Source organism: Setaria italica, chromosome IX (assembly GCF_000263155.2).
Source record: "Setaria italica strain Yugu1 chromosome IX, Setaria_italica_v2.0, whole genome shotgun sequence".
Lineage (NCBI taxonomy): Eukaryota > Viridiplantae > Streptophyta > Magnoliopsida > Poales > Poaceae > Setaria > Setaria italica.
In genome coordinates, this window is record NC_028458.1 from 6,608,756 (window position 1) to 6,624,020 (window position 15,265).

Here is a 15,265-nt window from a genome sequence, read left to right on the forward strand (position 1 = left end):
AGAGGAGACTCGTCCGTCATAAATTTGGTTTTACGGGGCTGTTTGGTTCTCTAGGACCTTCTAAAATTTACGTCACATCAAATATTCGGATATTAATTAGAAAAATTAAATATGAGCTAATTATAAAACTAATTACACAGATGGAGGCTAATTCACGAGATGAATCTATTAAACCTAATTAATCCATCATTAGCACATGTTTACTCTAGCATCACATTGTCAAATTATGAATTAATTAGGCTTAATAGATTCGTCTCGCAAATTAGTCAGTCTCCATCTATGTAATTAGTTTTGTAATTAATCTATATTTAATACTTCTAATTAGTATCTAAACATTCGATGTGACAGTAATTTTAGAAGCGACGAAACAAACACCCCTACTTCGCGACCGCTATGTTCTGCGATGGGACGGCCGATTCAAAAAATTCAAACTGTTCGACAGGCGACAGTGTACTGTCAACCCAAGATGCCCCCAATTCCATAATTTATTCAACAATCGGTAACGCATCATACATAACAATCCAGAATTTTAATTGCATCTACCAATTAACAAGCAAAAGATAACCCCAACATCGAATCAATCCACATTTCAGCAAACACCTCCCGCCTTATGGTCATGGGCCTCGCCGAGATCCTTCAGCACCGGCGGCCATTGCAGCATCTCGCACGGGTACACATCGCCCAGCGGCCGCGACACGTCGGCGTTGCGCCACAGCCGTTGCAGCCTTCCCGTCGTGCGGTCGAGCGCCACGACCCAGTCGGCCATGACGAAGAACAGGGTGCCGGTGGCCTCGCAGAACGCGGCGAAGCTCACGAGCTTGCATCCGCGGAGCTGGTCCGACATCTTCGCGGAGAGCTTCATTTGGGCGAGGTCGCCGACCAACGCCGGGTGCATCGACGCGCGCAGGTTGACGTGCTGCTGCTCCGCCCACATCCCAGGGGCTTCGAGAACCCACTTGACGAGAGTAAGCTGCTCCCGCATCGCGAAGAAGCAGAGGCGGCCGTCCGCCGTCTTTCCGATCCAGTGGTTGCCGTCGTAGAGTTTAGTCCCGGTGTTGGGAAGGGGCACCGCCGACAGCTTCATCTTTACCGCTTCGACGACCATGATATACTTGTCTTCGACCTGCAGTTTGTACACGACATCGCCGATGACCACCGACGGGCCGCGGCGGACGACCACTTCCCGGTTCACCGGGCCGGTGGCGGCCTCCCAACAGGAGGAGGCCGATGAGTAGACGAGCACCTCGAAGTGGTTCGGGTCGGCGCCGAAGAGGACGACGACGACGCGGAACGCGGAGCCTTCCCCAGGGACGAGCACGGAGCACGCCACCCTGTGCCCGGCGGTGTAGAGCGACGGCACCCGCACGTGCGTCTTCTCGAGCGGACTGCAGACAAGAAGCCTGAGCTCGCGGGCGGAGGCGGGACCGAGCTCCCGCAGAAGAAGACGCCGGCCGCGGGAGTCGGCGAGGACGGCGCCGCACGCGGGCGGCACCGGGAGGGAGCCGACGCCGAGGGCGACGCCCGCCGTGGGCACGAATGGGGGCAGCGGCGACGGGCCGTAGTTGAGGAAGAACCCGAAGTGGTGCGGCGGCGCGGGGAGGCACGCCGCCCCCGCCCCGGCGACGAGGCGGCGCCAGCGGCGGCACACCGCGGCGCAGCGCACGACGTCGCGCGGCGGGGGAAGCCGCTTGAACACCTCCAGGAGCATGTCGTCGGGCAGCAGCGCCGGCGCCGACTTGCCGTCCTCCCCCGCCCGCTCGGTCTCCGGCACCGGGCGCGTGCGCGTGCGGCGCGCGGAGTCGAAGCCGCGCGGCGGGGACCGGGAGCGCTTGCGGCGGACGACGAAGGATGGCGGCATGGCGCGGCGGCGCGGTGGGGTAGTTAGGGAATCGGGCGCGATAATGCCGCGGCGGGGGGGAGACGGGAATTGGAGTGCGGCGGTTTTAAGGAAGGCGAGGAGGCGGCAGCGAAATTTTGGGGGGCGCGCTTGAGTTTTCGGCCGCGGGCGCGGCGCCATTGTGGCTTCCCTCGCACGCGTCCGCCTTCGCGGTTGGGGTTTTCCTTTCCCCTCCCAATTTTTGGCCGCCTCCAGGGCCGCCAGTGCCTGTTCGTTTTGGAGATGTGTTTCTTTTCCGCGTGTGGGTGGGTGGGAACGGGGGAATGGCGCCGGGCCGCCGGCGCACGGGGCTCAAAATTTTGGGGGGAGCAGAGAGCGCGCGCGCGCGTGGGTGGCGCGGGGCTGAACGGGCCGGCAAATTTTGGGGGAGACGTGACGAGTTTTTTCGCCGGGAAGGCCAGACATGGCGGGATTAGCGGGAAGGATGCACATTCGTTAACCAAAATTAGCGGCCCACTCCCGCCGGATATGCTTGTCGAAATGGCGATACTGCCCTTAAAGGAAATGGCGGTTGCACAGTGCGCTTCTGGATTTTTCGGCCGGAAATAATGGTCATTTTGGATAACGATGAAGTCGGGAAAGGTGAAGGGGGTAATTGTGGAATGGAAAATAGGTGAGGGGAGGGCTGCTCTTTCCTTCCACGTCCCGGTTCCTGAGGACTCCAGGGATCCTCCACACTGGGCTAATTCGTGAAACGAATTTATTAAGCCTAATTAATCCATCATTAGCAAATGGTTACTGTAGCATCATATTGTCAGGTCATGGACTAATTAGGCTTAATAGATTCGTCTCGCGAATTAAACTCCATCTGTGCAATTAGTTTTGTAATTAGCCCATATTTAATACTCCTAATTAGTATCCAAATATCTGATGTGATAGATGCTAAACTTTAGCGGGTGGTATCCAAAACACCCCTTAAGCTTTGCGATGAACTTTAAGGTCTGACAACCTTATTGCTCTTGTCATAATGGCTATGGTAAAGAAAAAACCTTAAGGTGTAGCTTATGTCCCCATCGTGTCTGTCCATAGGGCGACCGCAATGTGCACGAAAGTAGTCCATGGATAAATATTATATTACATTTAATCATCTAGTGCTATTGTGCAAGTAGTTCATATGAAGGGGATAACAAAAGTCACCCATCGTCGGTGTTCTAACCCAGTAACCTACTGAGGGGTATCATGAAGTAGTAAATTGGTTGGTGGGAAATCGTCGGACCTGAAACTTGAAGGTAAAAACGAGGACACAAGATACGGATTTATACAGGTTCGGACCACTAAAGTAGCATAATACCCTACGTCCTGTTTTGGGGTATTGTATATTGCGCCCTGCGCTTGGGTGTTATTTGGTATTGAGGATTTGGTCCTCTGTTGTGGTTCTACGAGGTCTTCACCTACCAATCTAGGGACCCCTGCCCTCCTTTATATACTCAGGGGGCGGGATTACTAGTCGGTTACAAGGTAGGAGTCCTAGTAGGATTACGTAGGAATCCGTCTTTTTCCTTCACTGGGGATCTATCCCCGATAAGCCTTCGAGCGCTTCATAGTCGAATGCAACAACCTTGAGTACTTTTCAGATTCTCGCCGAGTACTGTTGGTGCTCTTCGAGTACTTTATCTGGCTGAATTTTCAAAGTTCCTTAAAGCTGTCATGAGGCTATGGTGTGCCCAAGCCCTTGATTGTCTTGATTTTGTAATCTTCATCTTTAGAATGTGATATGGAACGCGGCGGAAGTCGCACTCCATATGGAGTAGCCCCATGCCTTAGGTTGAATCGAAGAATCAGACTGAGGGTTAATAAAATCTTGAATCTTCTTCTTTCATCTTGAAAAAATCAACTATTGGGTGTAGCTTATCAGCCCCCGAGCCTTGGAATGATTAATTAATCAATCTGAGAGTCTTTAGTCTTCACACAAGTCATCATCCGAGTAGTTTACAACGTCTAGCCCCCAAGCTTATGCACCAGGTGAGCCGTACGAGCCACGTCGAGTAGTTATTGGTGCTTAGCCCCCGAGTTTGAGAGCTAGCGAAGCTACCGAAAATATTTCGAGTAGTAATTGGCGCTTAGCCCCTGAGCTTGCAAGCTAGCTGAGCCCTAGGTATGCTGAGGGTCCTGGAGAGTCATCGTCGAAACGTGACCTGAGAAAAGAAATGCATACATTATATAGCATATTTGTCGAATTTGGAACTACTAAAATTTATTCAGTGATGAATATAATGTAAATATTGTGTGTTATGCTCTTATTTTGGTCATATTTCTCTCGAGTAGTTATCCTATTACATTTAGGCTCTCAGTCCCTGTTTAGCCATTGCAACTGCGTGTGGGATCTTTGTCTCGTGTATGTGTACTGGCATTGCTGCTACGGAGATCTCTGTCTCGCATCCTAGTGTTTAGGCATGACAGACGATCCGAGACTACCATGAATTAAGGCGTGTTCTACTCAAGGATATTGGCAACCGCTAAGAGAAGATATTTAAAATAAGTAGTCGGCGTTGCGACAAAAAGAGAGTGTGATTGCTCTTAAGGTAGTCGTTGAGACTTTTCTGCCTTTTGACGAGAAGAGCACGTGTTTGCCGCGCATACGATTTGCGCCTCACTACGGTGTAGCCGCTGGGAGCCTCTAGCACTCAGTGCACCAAACTTCATGGCAGAGCCTCCTAATTCGGTGTACCAAGCCTGTGGCGGAGCTTTCAAAACTCAGTGCACCAAAACCGTGGCGATAGCCTCCGTAATTCGGTGTACCAAGCCCATGACTATCGATCAACATGCCTCAAGAATAATTGGCAAAGTGTAGCTTTGGAGGGTAATTCTCATTGAAAGTAGTACACAAATAAGTAGTCAGCATGTTGCCCTGCATGCAGAAAACAAGCTGAAAATTTTATATAATATAATTAAAAAGTGACTTAGCTTGATTTGTGGACGATTGTCGACGAAGCTATGTCGATTGTTGATAAAGCCAATTAGTCGAAGTCGATTCCGACTAGTTGTTGATCACGTGGAACCTGCCCTCGACTAGTAGTTGAAGTCGAGATGAGTAGTTGAAGTAGTCCATCCTCGACTAGTTTTCTAGTCGTGACAAGTAGTCGAAGTAGACCATCCTCGACTAGTTTTCTAGTCGATACGAGTAGTCGAAGTACGTCGGCGACTTGATTATTTGCCTCAATCTGCGCATGACTCAACCAACGAGCCGTATGCAGTAGCCTGCGGTGGAAATAGACTTGGTCTTCGATTGGAATACAGAGCGCATCAATTCTGTCCCAACGTAGATTTGTCTGCTCGGAACCCTGACTCGGTGACTTGCTTCTTATCGAGTGGATTGATCTTGATGATGAGGTCCTTCAAGCTTACTCGATGATCTCGACGATCACCCCTACCTAGCGTGCCAGATGTCGATGTTTTATACCCGGCAACCTACCAAGGGGTATCCTGAGGTAGTAGATTGGTTGGTGGGGAATCGTCAGACATAGAACTTGAAAGTAAAAATGAGGACACAAGACACGGATTTATACAGGTTCGGGTCACCAAAATAGCGTAATACCCTACGTCCTATTTTGGTGTATTGTATATTGCGCCCTACGCTTGGGTGTTGTTTGGTATTGAGGATTTGGTCCTCTGCTGTGGTTTTATGAGGTCTTCACCTACCGATCTAGGGACTCTTGCCCTCCTTTATATACTCAGGGGGCGTGATTACTAGTCGGTTACAAGGTAGAAGTCCTAGGATTACATGGTAGGAGTACTAGTAGGATTACAGAGGAATCCTAGTAGGAGTCCATTTTCTTTCTTCCTTGCGGGTACTGAGGATCTATCCCCGACACCCATAGCACAATGGGCTACCCATAGGGCACTTAAAAATTATATTTGTTTGATGTAGCCAATCAGAAGTGGGAGTAGATGATTCTTTTCTACTTTGATGGGACTCTTCTTATTACCTACCACTGTACTCCCTCCGTTCCAAATTTTAAGTCATTCCAACTTTTTTGAAAGTCAAAGCATCTCAAATTTGACCAAATTTAAGCAATAAAGTACTAACATTTATTATACCAAATAAATACTATTAGATTCTTCATTAAATATATTTTTATAGTATATATATTCGGTGCCATAAATTTTTTAATCTTCTGTATAAGTTTGGTCAAACATAATCTCTATAATTTTGGTCAAACACAAAATTGTTTGATTCTTCAAGAGAGTTGGAATGACCTGCAATTTGAAACGAAATGAGTAGCTCTTTCCACAACTAAGGACTATCTGCTATGGATTCACCCCAAAACATTTTGATTCACCGTAGAGTTCTCAAAAATATTTTATATGAAACAAGCCATGAGTTGATGTGACAAGTCTTGCATGACTCAATAGGACAAAAATTATACTGTATTCAAATTCTGTCTTTTTTATTGAATTGTTGTGACAAGCCATAACTATATTTAATGAGAGAAATTCCTATTTGATACCAGTAAAATTACACATTCCTTCCTTAGCCCCCGAAAGTTTTTCGTTCCTTATTTAGCTACGGTTTCAACTTGTGGGAACTCTCCGTTTGATTTTCTGTCAAGTTGCTGTTAGATGCCATGGGAAAAGACCATTTTTCCCTCCCCCTCTCTCATGGTTGTGCAGCACCACTGCTGGCGCACGCCCGCGGCGTCGCCGGCGCCTGCCTCGGCACCGCCTGCCGCCCGCCGTTAGGCCTCGGGACGGAGCCTCCCGCGCGGCAGGCCCCTCATGCTCGTCCCCGCGCCGCTGCATCGGCTCGCCCGTCGTGGCCCTCGGATGGCGCATCATCCTAGCCGATGGGGCTCGCGCTCGCCGCGTCCGTCCGGTTAAGGGGGCCGGGGCCGCCGCGTCTGCCCGACCGAGGGGGCCTGCGACCGTTGCCTTCGCCCGACCAAGGGGGCTCGCAGCCGCCGCCTCGTCCGGCCGACAGGGCCACGACTGCCGCAGCAGCACACGCGTTGGGGCCCGCCGCCGCCGCAGGGCTGTCGGGGCCCATGTCGTCACCGTCCATATGTGCCGCGCCGCCTTCGAATCCCCCTGCCGCTGTTGCCTCCCGGTGTTGAGGGTGAGAGACTAACGAGTGAGGAAGAAAGGGAGCCAAAAGGGGCTTCCTCTATTCAAATGGCAGGGGTAATTTTGTCTAACTAAAGGAAAACAAGCATGTCTTTCACGTTGGTGGCTATCGGAATTGACTGCGATGTTATTTTAGGGATGAAAGTTGAAGTCAGTGTCAAATAAGGAAGAAATTTTCAAGGCAAAAAAAGGAAGGAGTTATTTTCCTAATGTCAAATAGGAATTATCTCATATTTAATATACAGTACGTGGTAAGCAAAATCCTTCGTGTTGCATAGGGAAAGTTTCACGTGGTATCCGTGGATTAGATGATACCGTACTACCGATACATGGTAACGTCCTAAGTAATCATAGAATAAAAAACAAGTTGCATGGAGAAATGCAAAATGTGTGGTGCCCGTGGTCATCTATGTGCATGGCAATTTTAAACTTAAAACTTGTGTAAGGAAAAAAAAAGGAGAGAAATGCGATGATATGCAACAATAACATGTTGCCGCAGTTACAACTCGCTCGCACAACTCTCTGTTTTTTTAGTCCTTGCATGGGTTTCATTCAACTTATGATGTACGTGTGGGGCACAACCACATTTGAGATTTTGAGACAGCGAGGAAATTATGTTTTTGAGAGGATACGGTAAAGGTAATTAGTGGTTAATTAATTAGCTTGTCCCACCCGATCGGTACCATCTGTCCTAAATTGTAGGTCAATTTGGCATTTTTAAATTCATAACGTTTGATACGCATATCTATGTCTAATAATATATATCAAGTGCATAGTAAAATCAACGATTTTAGAAAAATTAAAACGACCTACGATTTGGAATGGAGAGAGCACGCTGCTTCCGCACTCTCATAATTTAACTAACATGCTGCATTTTCTGAACCCTTTTTGCAAGGAGCATCAGCTTCTTTAAGATCAATCAGCTCCGACAGTGGCCGAACTCTGTTGTTGTGATCTGTGAAGCGTATGCAAGATGCTCAACTCGTCGTCTTTTGCAAAGATGCAATTGGTTCTTGCTTGTAGTCAACCGGGGCAGCAGCACTGTCAAGGTTTTAGCTGATAGAACTCGAGAACCACATAGCCTGGGGATCAATGTTCTGACCTGAGGACAGATTGGAGGACGAGATGAATACGAGGGTCGACGGGGTCCGCGCGCGGGTGCCTCCAAGCTTCTATGGCCGATTGTCCGAATCAGACGATCTGAATTTCTGAAAACAAGACGTCTGCAACCAGAAGCCCCGGCCTAAGCCCAAGCAAATCATAAAGCACATCGTGAGGTTCAAAATTTCTTGTAAAAAAACACCGGAGAGGGAAAATCATGCAGACACCACCGCGATCAGACCCTCATGTCCAGCGGCGGCGGCGCCCCCGACGGCTCCGGTTGCTCCCCATCGTCGGCAGCGAAGGACCACTGCTTTGTCCTGTCGGAGATACTCTGGCACATCTATGAGTACTACAAGGCGGCGCTCGACCGGCTGCCGGTAGAGGAGATGCCGGCGCTGATTCCGCGCCTCCTTGGCGCCGGCGTCTGCTTCGGCCTACTGGACCCCGTCTCCAACATCATCGCCAATACTCTCTTCTCCATCATGTGACGCCCTGCCCGAGCCTAACCCCGCCGCGCAGGGCAAAGAGGAGGAGGAGGAGGATAATAGGAACAGAAAGTGGAGGAAGAGGACGGTCGAGGCGGCGACCGAGGAGGAGGATAAGGTGATCGGAAAGGCAAGGAAGAGGAAGAGGAAAGTGGTGGCGGCGGGGGAGGAGGGGAAGTCATTGGCGGCGGCGGAGGAGGAGGCACAGAAGAGGAGAGATGAGATAATTAATGTCCAAGATCACCACAGATGCCAGCGACATCATCTACCTTCCTCCTAGGCTGGGACGCCGCGGCTTATCGGGACCAAGGACCGTCGCGCGGCGCTCGCTCGAGGGCCTCGTCACGTTCCTCATCTGCTACTTCCGCCAACTCCCCGTCTCAGAGGCTCTGCACTACCTCCTCCTCGCCAAGGCGGACCTGCTCGCCGCCGTCCACCTCATCGAGCACAACCGGGGAATGGCAGCCAGGTTGTTCCCGATCTCCTCCCCAACCACGGAGATATCCCTCAAGTGCGCTGCCATGTCCGCTTCACACCCAGACCCCGTCCTATTTGCAGCCAGATCGCTGTCACTGGCCTCACGTCTTGAGCAGTTCTCGCAGATTCTGACCGTGGGACGCCGCCTGCCTCTTGATGCCCTCAGGCAGCTCCACGAATTGCTTGAGGAACCTCTCAAGGAGGCACCTGACTCTCCGAAACCTATGCGGCAAGCAGTTCTTCCTTCTTCGCCTAAATCGCTACATCAGAGGAACCAACAGCTTGAGCAAGTTCCCTCTTGAATTCACAGAGACTCTCAGAACTTTGCTTCTGGAGAAAATCCATGTTTTGTACCTAAGAGCAATTGCGCGGCTTCCGAGGGATGACTTGCGTGGACGCTATCACCATGGCCTCCTCAAGGCAGGCCACTGCTTTGGTCCTGCTAATGCTCCTGTCACTAACATCATACTCAATACCATCTGGTATGACACTGCATTCCCTCCACATGAAGAGTTTAAGGTGGACATGATCTGCACCAGCAGCCTTGTGCGCATTGAGTGCCGCTCCCTCAATGGCCTTCTTGCTTTCCTCCACAACCTCTTCCCAACACTCTCTGAACATGATGCCTTGTTACAGGGAACCGAATATGAGCTTCATATTATCTGTGGTGTGAATTTGGAGGTACCTGAGAATGGCAAGCATTCTTACATTCATAATGAGGAAGGTTTCCCATACTCCCACGTCAATTTTCTGGCAAGACCAAAGGATTCGCATCTTGATGACATGGTTCCCAAACTTTTTTTCCTGGAGTGCAGCAATGATGAAAAAGGCCAAGACAGACAACCTTCATGCTGCACTGTGCTAGTGTCGCCTTCAGATTCTGGTACGTCTTCGCATTCGCGTTAGTAGTAAGGATCACATATTTCCTCAAGTAGTCGAGTTATAAGGTACCATCAATAATGTTGCTTTGATGTGCAAAGTATAACTTTTTAATCAAGCAGCGAAATGTTATATAATGCCACACTGTTTGATTCCTAGGTAATTACGCTGAATATTTTATATGCATCCTCGAGATTTAATTCCTAGGTACTATTGAAAGGAGTACACTATTTCTTTTACATGCTGATGAGAGGTTTTCATTATTATTTTTGAGAACAGGTTGGTGCTTTCATTGTGAGTACGAAGGAATTAAGATCGTGCATCCAGATTTTGGAACATACCGTGGGCGTGAAACAGACTTTGAGGAAATGGCTTGTGGGAAACGTAAAGTTGACAATGAAGAGCTAATCGGCTTCGGGGATATGAGAATGGAGTTTGTGGGCATGGTAAGTGACGACAGTGTCTATTCTGATCCTGCAACGGACTCTGACTTTGCTGAGTGCATGAACTACTTAGCTAGGAGAGGAGAAAGAATAAGAATTTCTTAGCGGAGAATGCTGTCGCTGGTAATTATGTGCCCCTGCAAACCAGAGCAGTTGGCAAAACCACACGTCATCTTCTGCTAGACTGTCTTATGGCTTGCGTTTTATAATGTTTGTGTACAATTGTGCATAGCAATATCACTCTGTAGGCTGTGGCAATGTTATCAGTTATGTGATGGGGAAATCTTCTTGTCCATGGTCTATAGTTCAGAGTTAAATGGTTATGTCATTATGTGTACACTGATCTTTCAAAAAAAAAATTATGTGTACACTTGAAGCCCAGATCCACCTTATTGTGTACTTCTATCATGTTGCGGTTAGTATGGCTGAGTTTTGTAATGCATACGAGATTCTTTTCACCTAAGTGCTATGTTGTTCTTCTGTGTGGTACTTACTTGGCTTGGCCGCCTCATATACTCAATGCAGCTGTGCTATACTTAATATGTGCTCTTCTGTGGAGCAAGCATATAGCATTACCTGAAGAATGTGTCCTCCATTAGCTGAAGTGTTTGTCCAACATTAGCTCTGTTTCGCTGTTCGTGTCCAAAAAGGGTTGTGGTGTAATTTCTCAACTGCACGCCCTTTTGTTGTATCCTCGGAGCTGGTTGGGGCCGTCCCTTCCCGGAACCTGATTACCTGAAACACAAAGTAAGTAAAGGTCTGTTCGCTTCAGTTTATAAGTCGGCTGAAAAGCTGAAACAACTGATTTATTGTGAGAGGAAAACACTGTTTGGTGGCTGATAAGCCGGCCGAATAAGCTGAATAAGAACGGCAGCTCAATCTCTGAACCAAATCGAACAAGAACCTGCGCCGATATCGTTTCTACATTGATGGACACAATGACAAGGGCACGCTTGACTATTTAAACTGCAGTTGTCCATATTACGCCTCTTTATCATCTAGAAACAGGATAAAGACAAATGCAAAGGTGCCTATATAATTATGGTTTAAACTCCACGGTCCATCTATATTTATAAGGCATGGTATGACTTAGCACGATCTTCTAAATAACACTTCGACTATTCATTTATCTTATATTATATTATTTATGGTTATAAACATATGATCTATGTAGAGTATATTTGATTACGAATCCAACCATACCAAATTTATATTATAAAAAAATGATAGTAAAATTATTAGTCAAAGATTGGAAAGTTTGAGTCTTGATGTGCGTGTGCCACATATAAATGAAAACGGAGGGCTGAAGCAACTTTCTCCAAAAAAGATGCACTTCCTCCGTTCCAAATTATAGGTCATTTTGACTTTTCTATAGCTTTTGCTATGCATCTAGATATACGCTTTGTCTACGTGTATATCAAAATCTATAAATTTTAAAATGCTAAAACAACCTGCAATTTGTGATGGAGGAAGTAGCACGTAGATGTCAAGGTGTGGTACAAACATCGAAATGAGGATTAGTGGGCTTCTGTGTGTATGCTATTGAGAAATAATATCGAAATGAGGTGGGCTTAACACCACATGGGAGAGGCAGCAGCATCATGGGCTTTGTCAGTCCATCCCCCTTGGGTGGGCCGTCCCTGATCTGCTTCAACTTTTCTCTTTTCTTCTCCTTCAACTTTTCTCCGTTTCTCTTTCTTCTCCGAGATGAGAGAGGCGCAGTTTTCCATTTGTAGTTAAACATCAGCTCCATCGGCTTAAATGGACGGGAACGGAACAAATCTTGCTGCGATGCTCAACCAGTGTGTACTGTGTAATCAACCACAAATCGATGGCTTCTTATTCTAGATTAAGAACTGCAGGATGCCGGTGATGGTTAACCCAAACTCATGACAACGTGGTACCAAGAAGTTCAAACTGACACACACATCCTTGCTTCACGGTTTCACCGGCTGGCGGTCGCCAGCAGAAGCTTTCTCCGCTGGCGAGGATCGAGCAATGCTACGGAACATATGTGACCTGCGCACGTCAGGGTCCGCCGCGCCGTGCGATGGGTACAACATGTCAGGTTGTCAGCATATGCAACACAGGGGGAACCCGCACACCTGAGCCTGTCCACGGACGGTCCAGCACCGCCGCGCGACGTCCCCACCCCTCTCCGATGATGCCTCCCGAACACGGCGGAACCCCGTGTCCCCGGCGCCCCGCGCACGGTCCACATCCCCGTCCCCGCCCCGCCGCGGAGCGCGAGGCCGGAGCCGGACATCCGTGGGCGCAGCGCCACATTTGGTGTCACGCGGCCACGCCCCCATCATTGGCTCCCGCGCGCCGTCCCCGCGGTGCCATACGACGGGAGGGCCATGCGCACACGGCCGGCCCCACATGTCGTCGTCGTAATTAACCGCAGCCGACCGCCGCTCCCCACACTGACGCTGTATCGGGTTCGCGCCCCCGTCCGTCCAGTGCCGCCACTGCTGGATCCGGTGCCGCCACGGCTGGAGATGGAGCTTTCAGTTAAACTAAGCGAGTCCTTTAGTACCGGGTCAAATAATCGGTACGGAGAATTAAAAAAATAATAAAAGAAATCACCCCGCCGGTCCGAGCACCCCACCCGAGCTGCATCCCACCGGCCACCGCCCTTGCCCTCGTTTCCACCCTTGCCTCCCGCCACCACTCTTGTCCCCATCGCCTGTCATCGACGCCGTCCCGCAAGACGCTTGGCCCCTCGCCGGCGGTCGAACCGAGCGAGAGGAATGGAGGGAGAGAGGGAGAGGGATACACTTGGATCCAAATCCACGTCCACCGTCGCCCGCAGCCGCACCCGCGGCAGCGGTGGGAGAGGGAGAGGGAGGGAGAGGGAGAGCAAATAAGGTGGCGCACATTAGTACCGGGTGAAGGTCTCACCTGATGATAAAGACCCTCAGGCATATTAGTACTAATAGGTAATCTTTAGTACCGGTTGAAGCTCCCAACCGATACTAAAGGGGTCACGGGAAGCTCATGTGAAACTAGCCCGGTAAAAAAACAATCGCGCCCGCGCGTAGATTTCGTAGAGCCATCACGCGCTGATTTTTCGACGGGCCTTCTCGCCAGCTGCGGCCGGCCACTGCTGCCTACTGGCCGCCGGCCGCGCGATCGCAGACGGCGATGGGGCCCTACGACTTCTCGCGCCCACGGAGTGACGGAGATCGAGCCCACATGGGTCGCCAGTCGTCACGACTTCTCGCGACGCCCGGTCTCGCGCGCCCATCTGCTGCTATGCTAGTGAGTCCACTTGCACAGGACAGGTAGCTGACAACCCTTCGATGCAGTCTCAGATTGGCGAGGGCCGGAGCGATCCGATTTGGCGCGACATCTTTTATGCGCGGCATTCATGGGCGGCTGGGCGCGCAGCATGGTCGTGGTCGGTTCCGGGAGTTAAAGACAACCGTTAGTGCTCATGGGCCACGGTGGCCATGAGCGATTCGGCAAGGGAATGTAGCTGGGGCCGAGGCCGACAGGGCGCCCCCTCCCAGAATCAGCACAGGACACACCACAAGATCTCCTTCGCGTAGTACGTGTACTAGACCAGTAGAAGAAGCTCGGATCGGGACTTGGAATTGGGATGATGCTACTTGTCTTTACACGTACGTACGCATATACCAACAGGCAACAGGGACATGTTGGTGTTACATACAGTACTCTCTGTTTTTTTTTAAGAAAAAGGTTACATACAGTACTCTTTCTGTTGCTGAATTTTGTCCTCGTGCTTTCTCTTACGCAGATTGGCATGGACCGATCTGTGCCGGCCTTGTTTGTGCTCTCTGCTCCCATCTGATTGCCAAAACGACTCTACTTCTGCGTCCATGTCTGCGTGGAATTCAGACGTGTTGAACGCTACAAATTTCCGATCGAGTAACCGTACCTCACTCCGAGGGACACTCCGTACGTGTCGTATAAAGTCAAAAAAAAAATTCACCCCTGGTGAACACTCGGACCAGGCGACCAGCCATCCCAACTTGTACAAAATTTGACGATTTCGCCGTCAGTGCAAAACCTCCAACAACGACGCGACGACAACGCGCCTGCTGTCAACCCGTCGCTGCCAAGTACCTGCTGCAAGTGCAACATTTCCATACTTGACATGCTCGTATTGATTGCCCTGAAGATAGAGCCCATATGGTAGTCTCTGTTTCGCTTGACTTTTGGCAAGCGCAAGTAGACTACGCACTCGGTCTCTAGGCTTCACCTTATTGCCTGCAACCTTGGTTGGAAGTTGGAAGAAGGGGGTGCAGTGATGAGCTAAACACCTTGACCTGGTGTGTCTATCCGCGTCCGCGTAATGCATCAATTTGCCATATCATTAGTCGCATGGCGCAGGCGCTGACTTTGTTTCGTTAAGGGTTCGTGCCAACTGCCGCCTGAAATTTGACAGGGACAAGACGTAATTATGTGAGTAGGATAACATCAACCGCGCAGCTGTCCCTGGTACTGGGTAGACTGTTATTGGTAGCTCAAATTGGCAAGTCGATCGACTTGAGTAACTCATGTCGGCAAGTCAATTAGATCAACTCAGGTCAGAGGCAAGAGTTTATCCCCTTCCAACCTTGCAAGTCCCTATTGATCAGATGATCAAGACTATTTCTCCGCACCCCCCCCCCCCCCCCACCCCATGCTACCAGCACATGCGACGGCGGTTACATACCTTAATGGCTTAATTCCTTGAATAAGCGGGCTCTAACACACGTTAACCTAATATGCTGCGAGCATGCCCATTTATCATTGAATGCAACAACATGTTCGTAAGTAGGGGGGAAGGCGTATCGGATTGGGCTTGGATAATATCTAGCTATCATAATCCATATTTTTGTATCAATCTAAATATGGGTGGACACTAATATGAGTTCATACTTGAGATGAAAAAAAAACCATCCGGAATA

General features: G+C 49.6%; 1 protein-coding gene across 1 annotated transcript; it reads right to left on the reverse strand.

Moving 5' to 3' along the window:
* Nucleotides 1–467: 467 nt before the first annotated feature.
* Nucleotides 468–2,068, reverse strand: LOC101754059. The gene has a single exon (XM_004981847.3). The coding sequence runs from the start codon at nt 2,015–2,017 to the stop codon at nt 590–592; it is 1,428 nt and encodes a 475-aa protein (XP_004981904.2). The 5' UTR covers nt 2,018–2,068; the 3' UTR covers nt 468–589.
* Between the last annotated feature and the right edge of the window lie 13,197 nt (nt 2,069–15,265).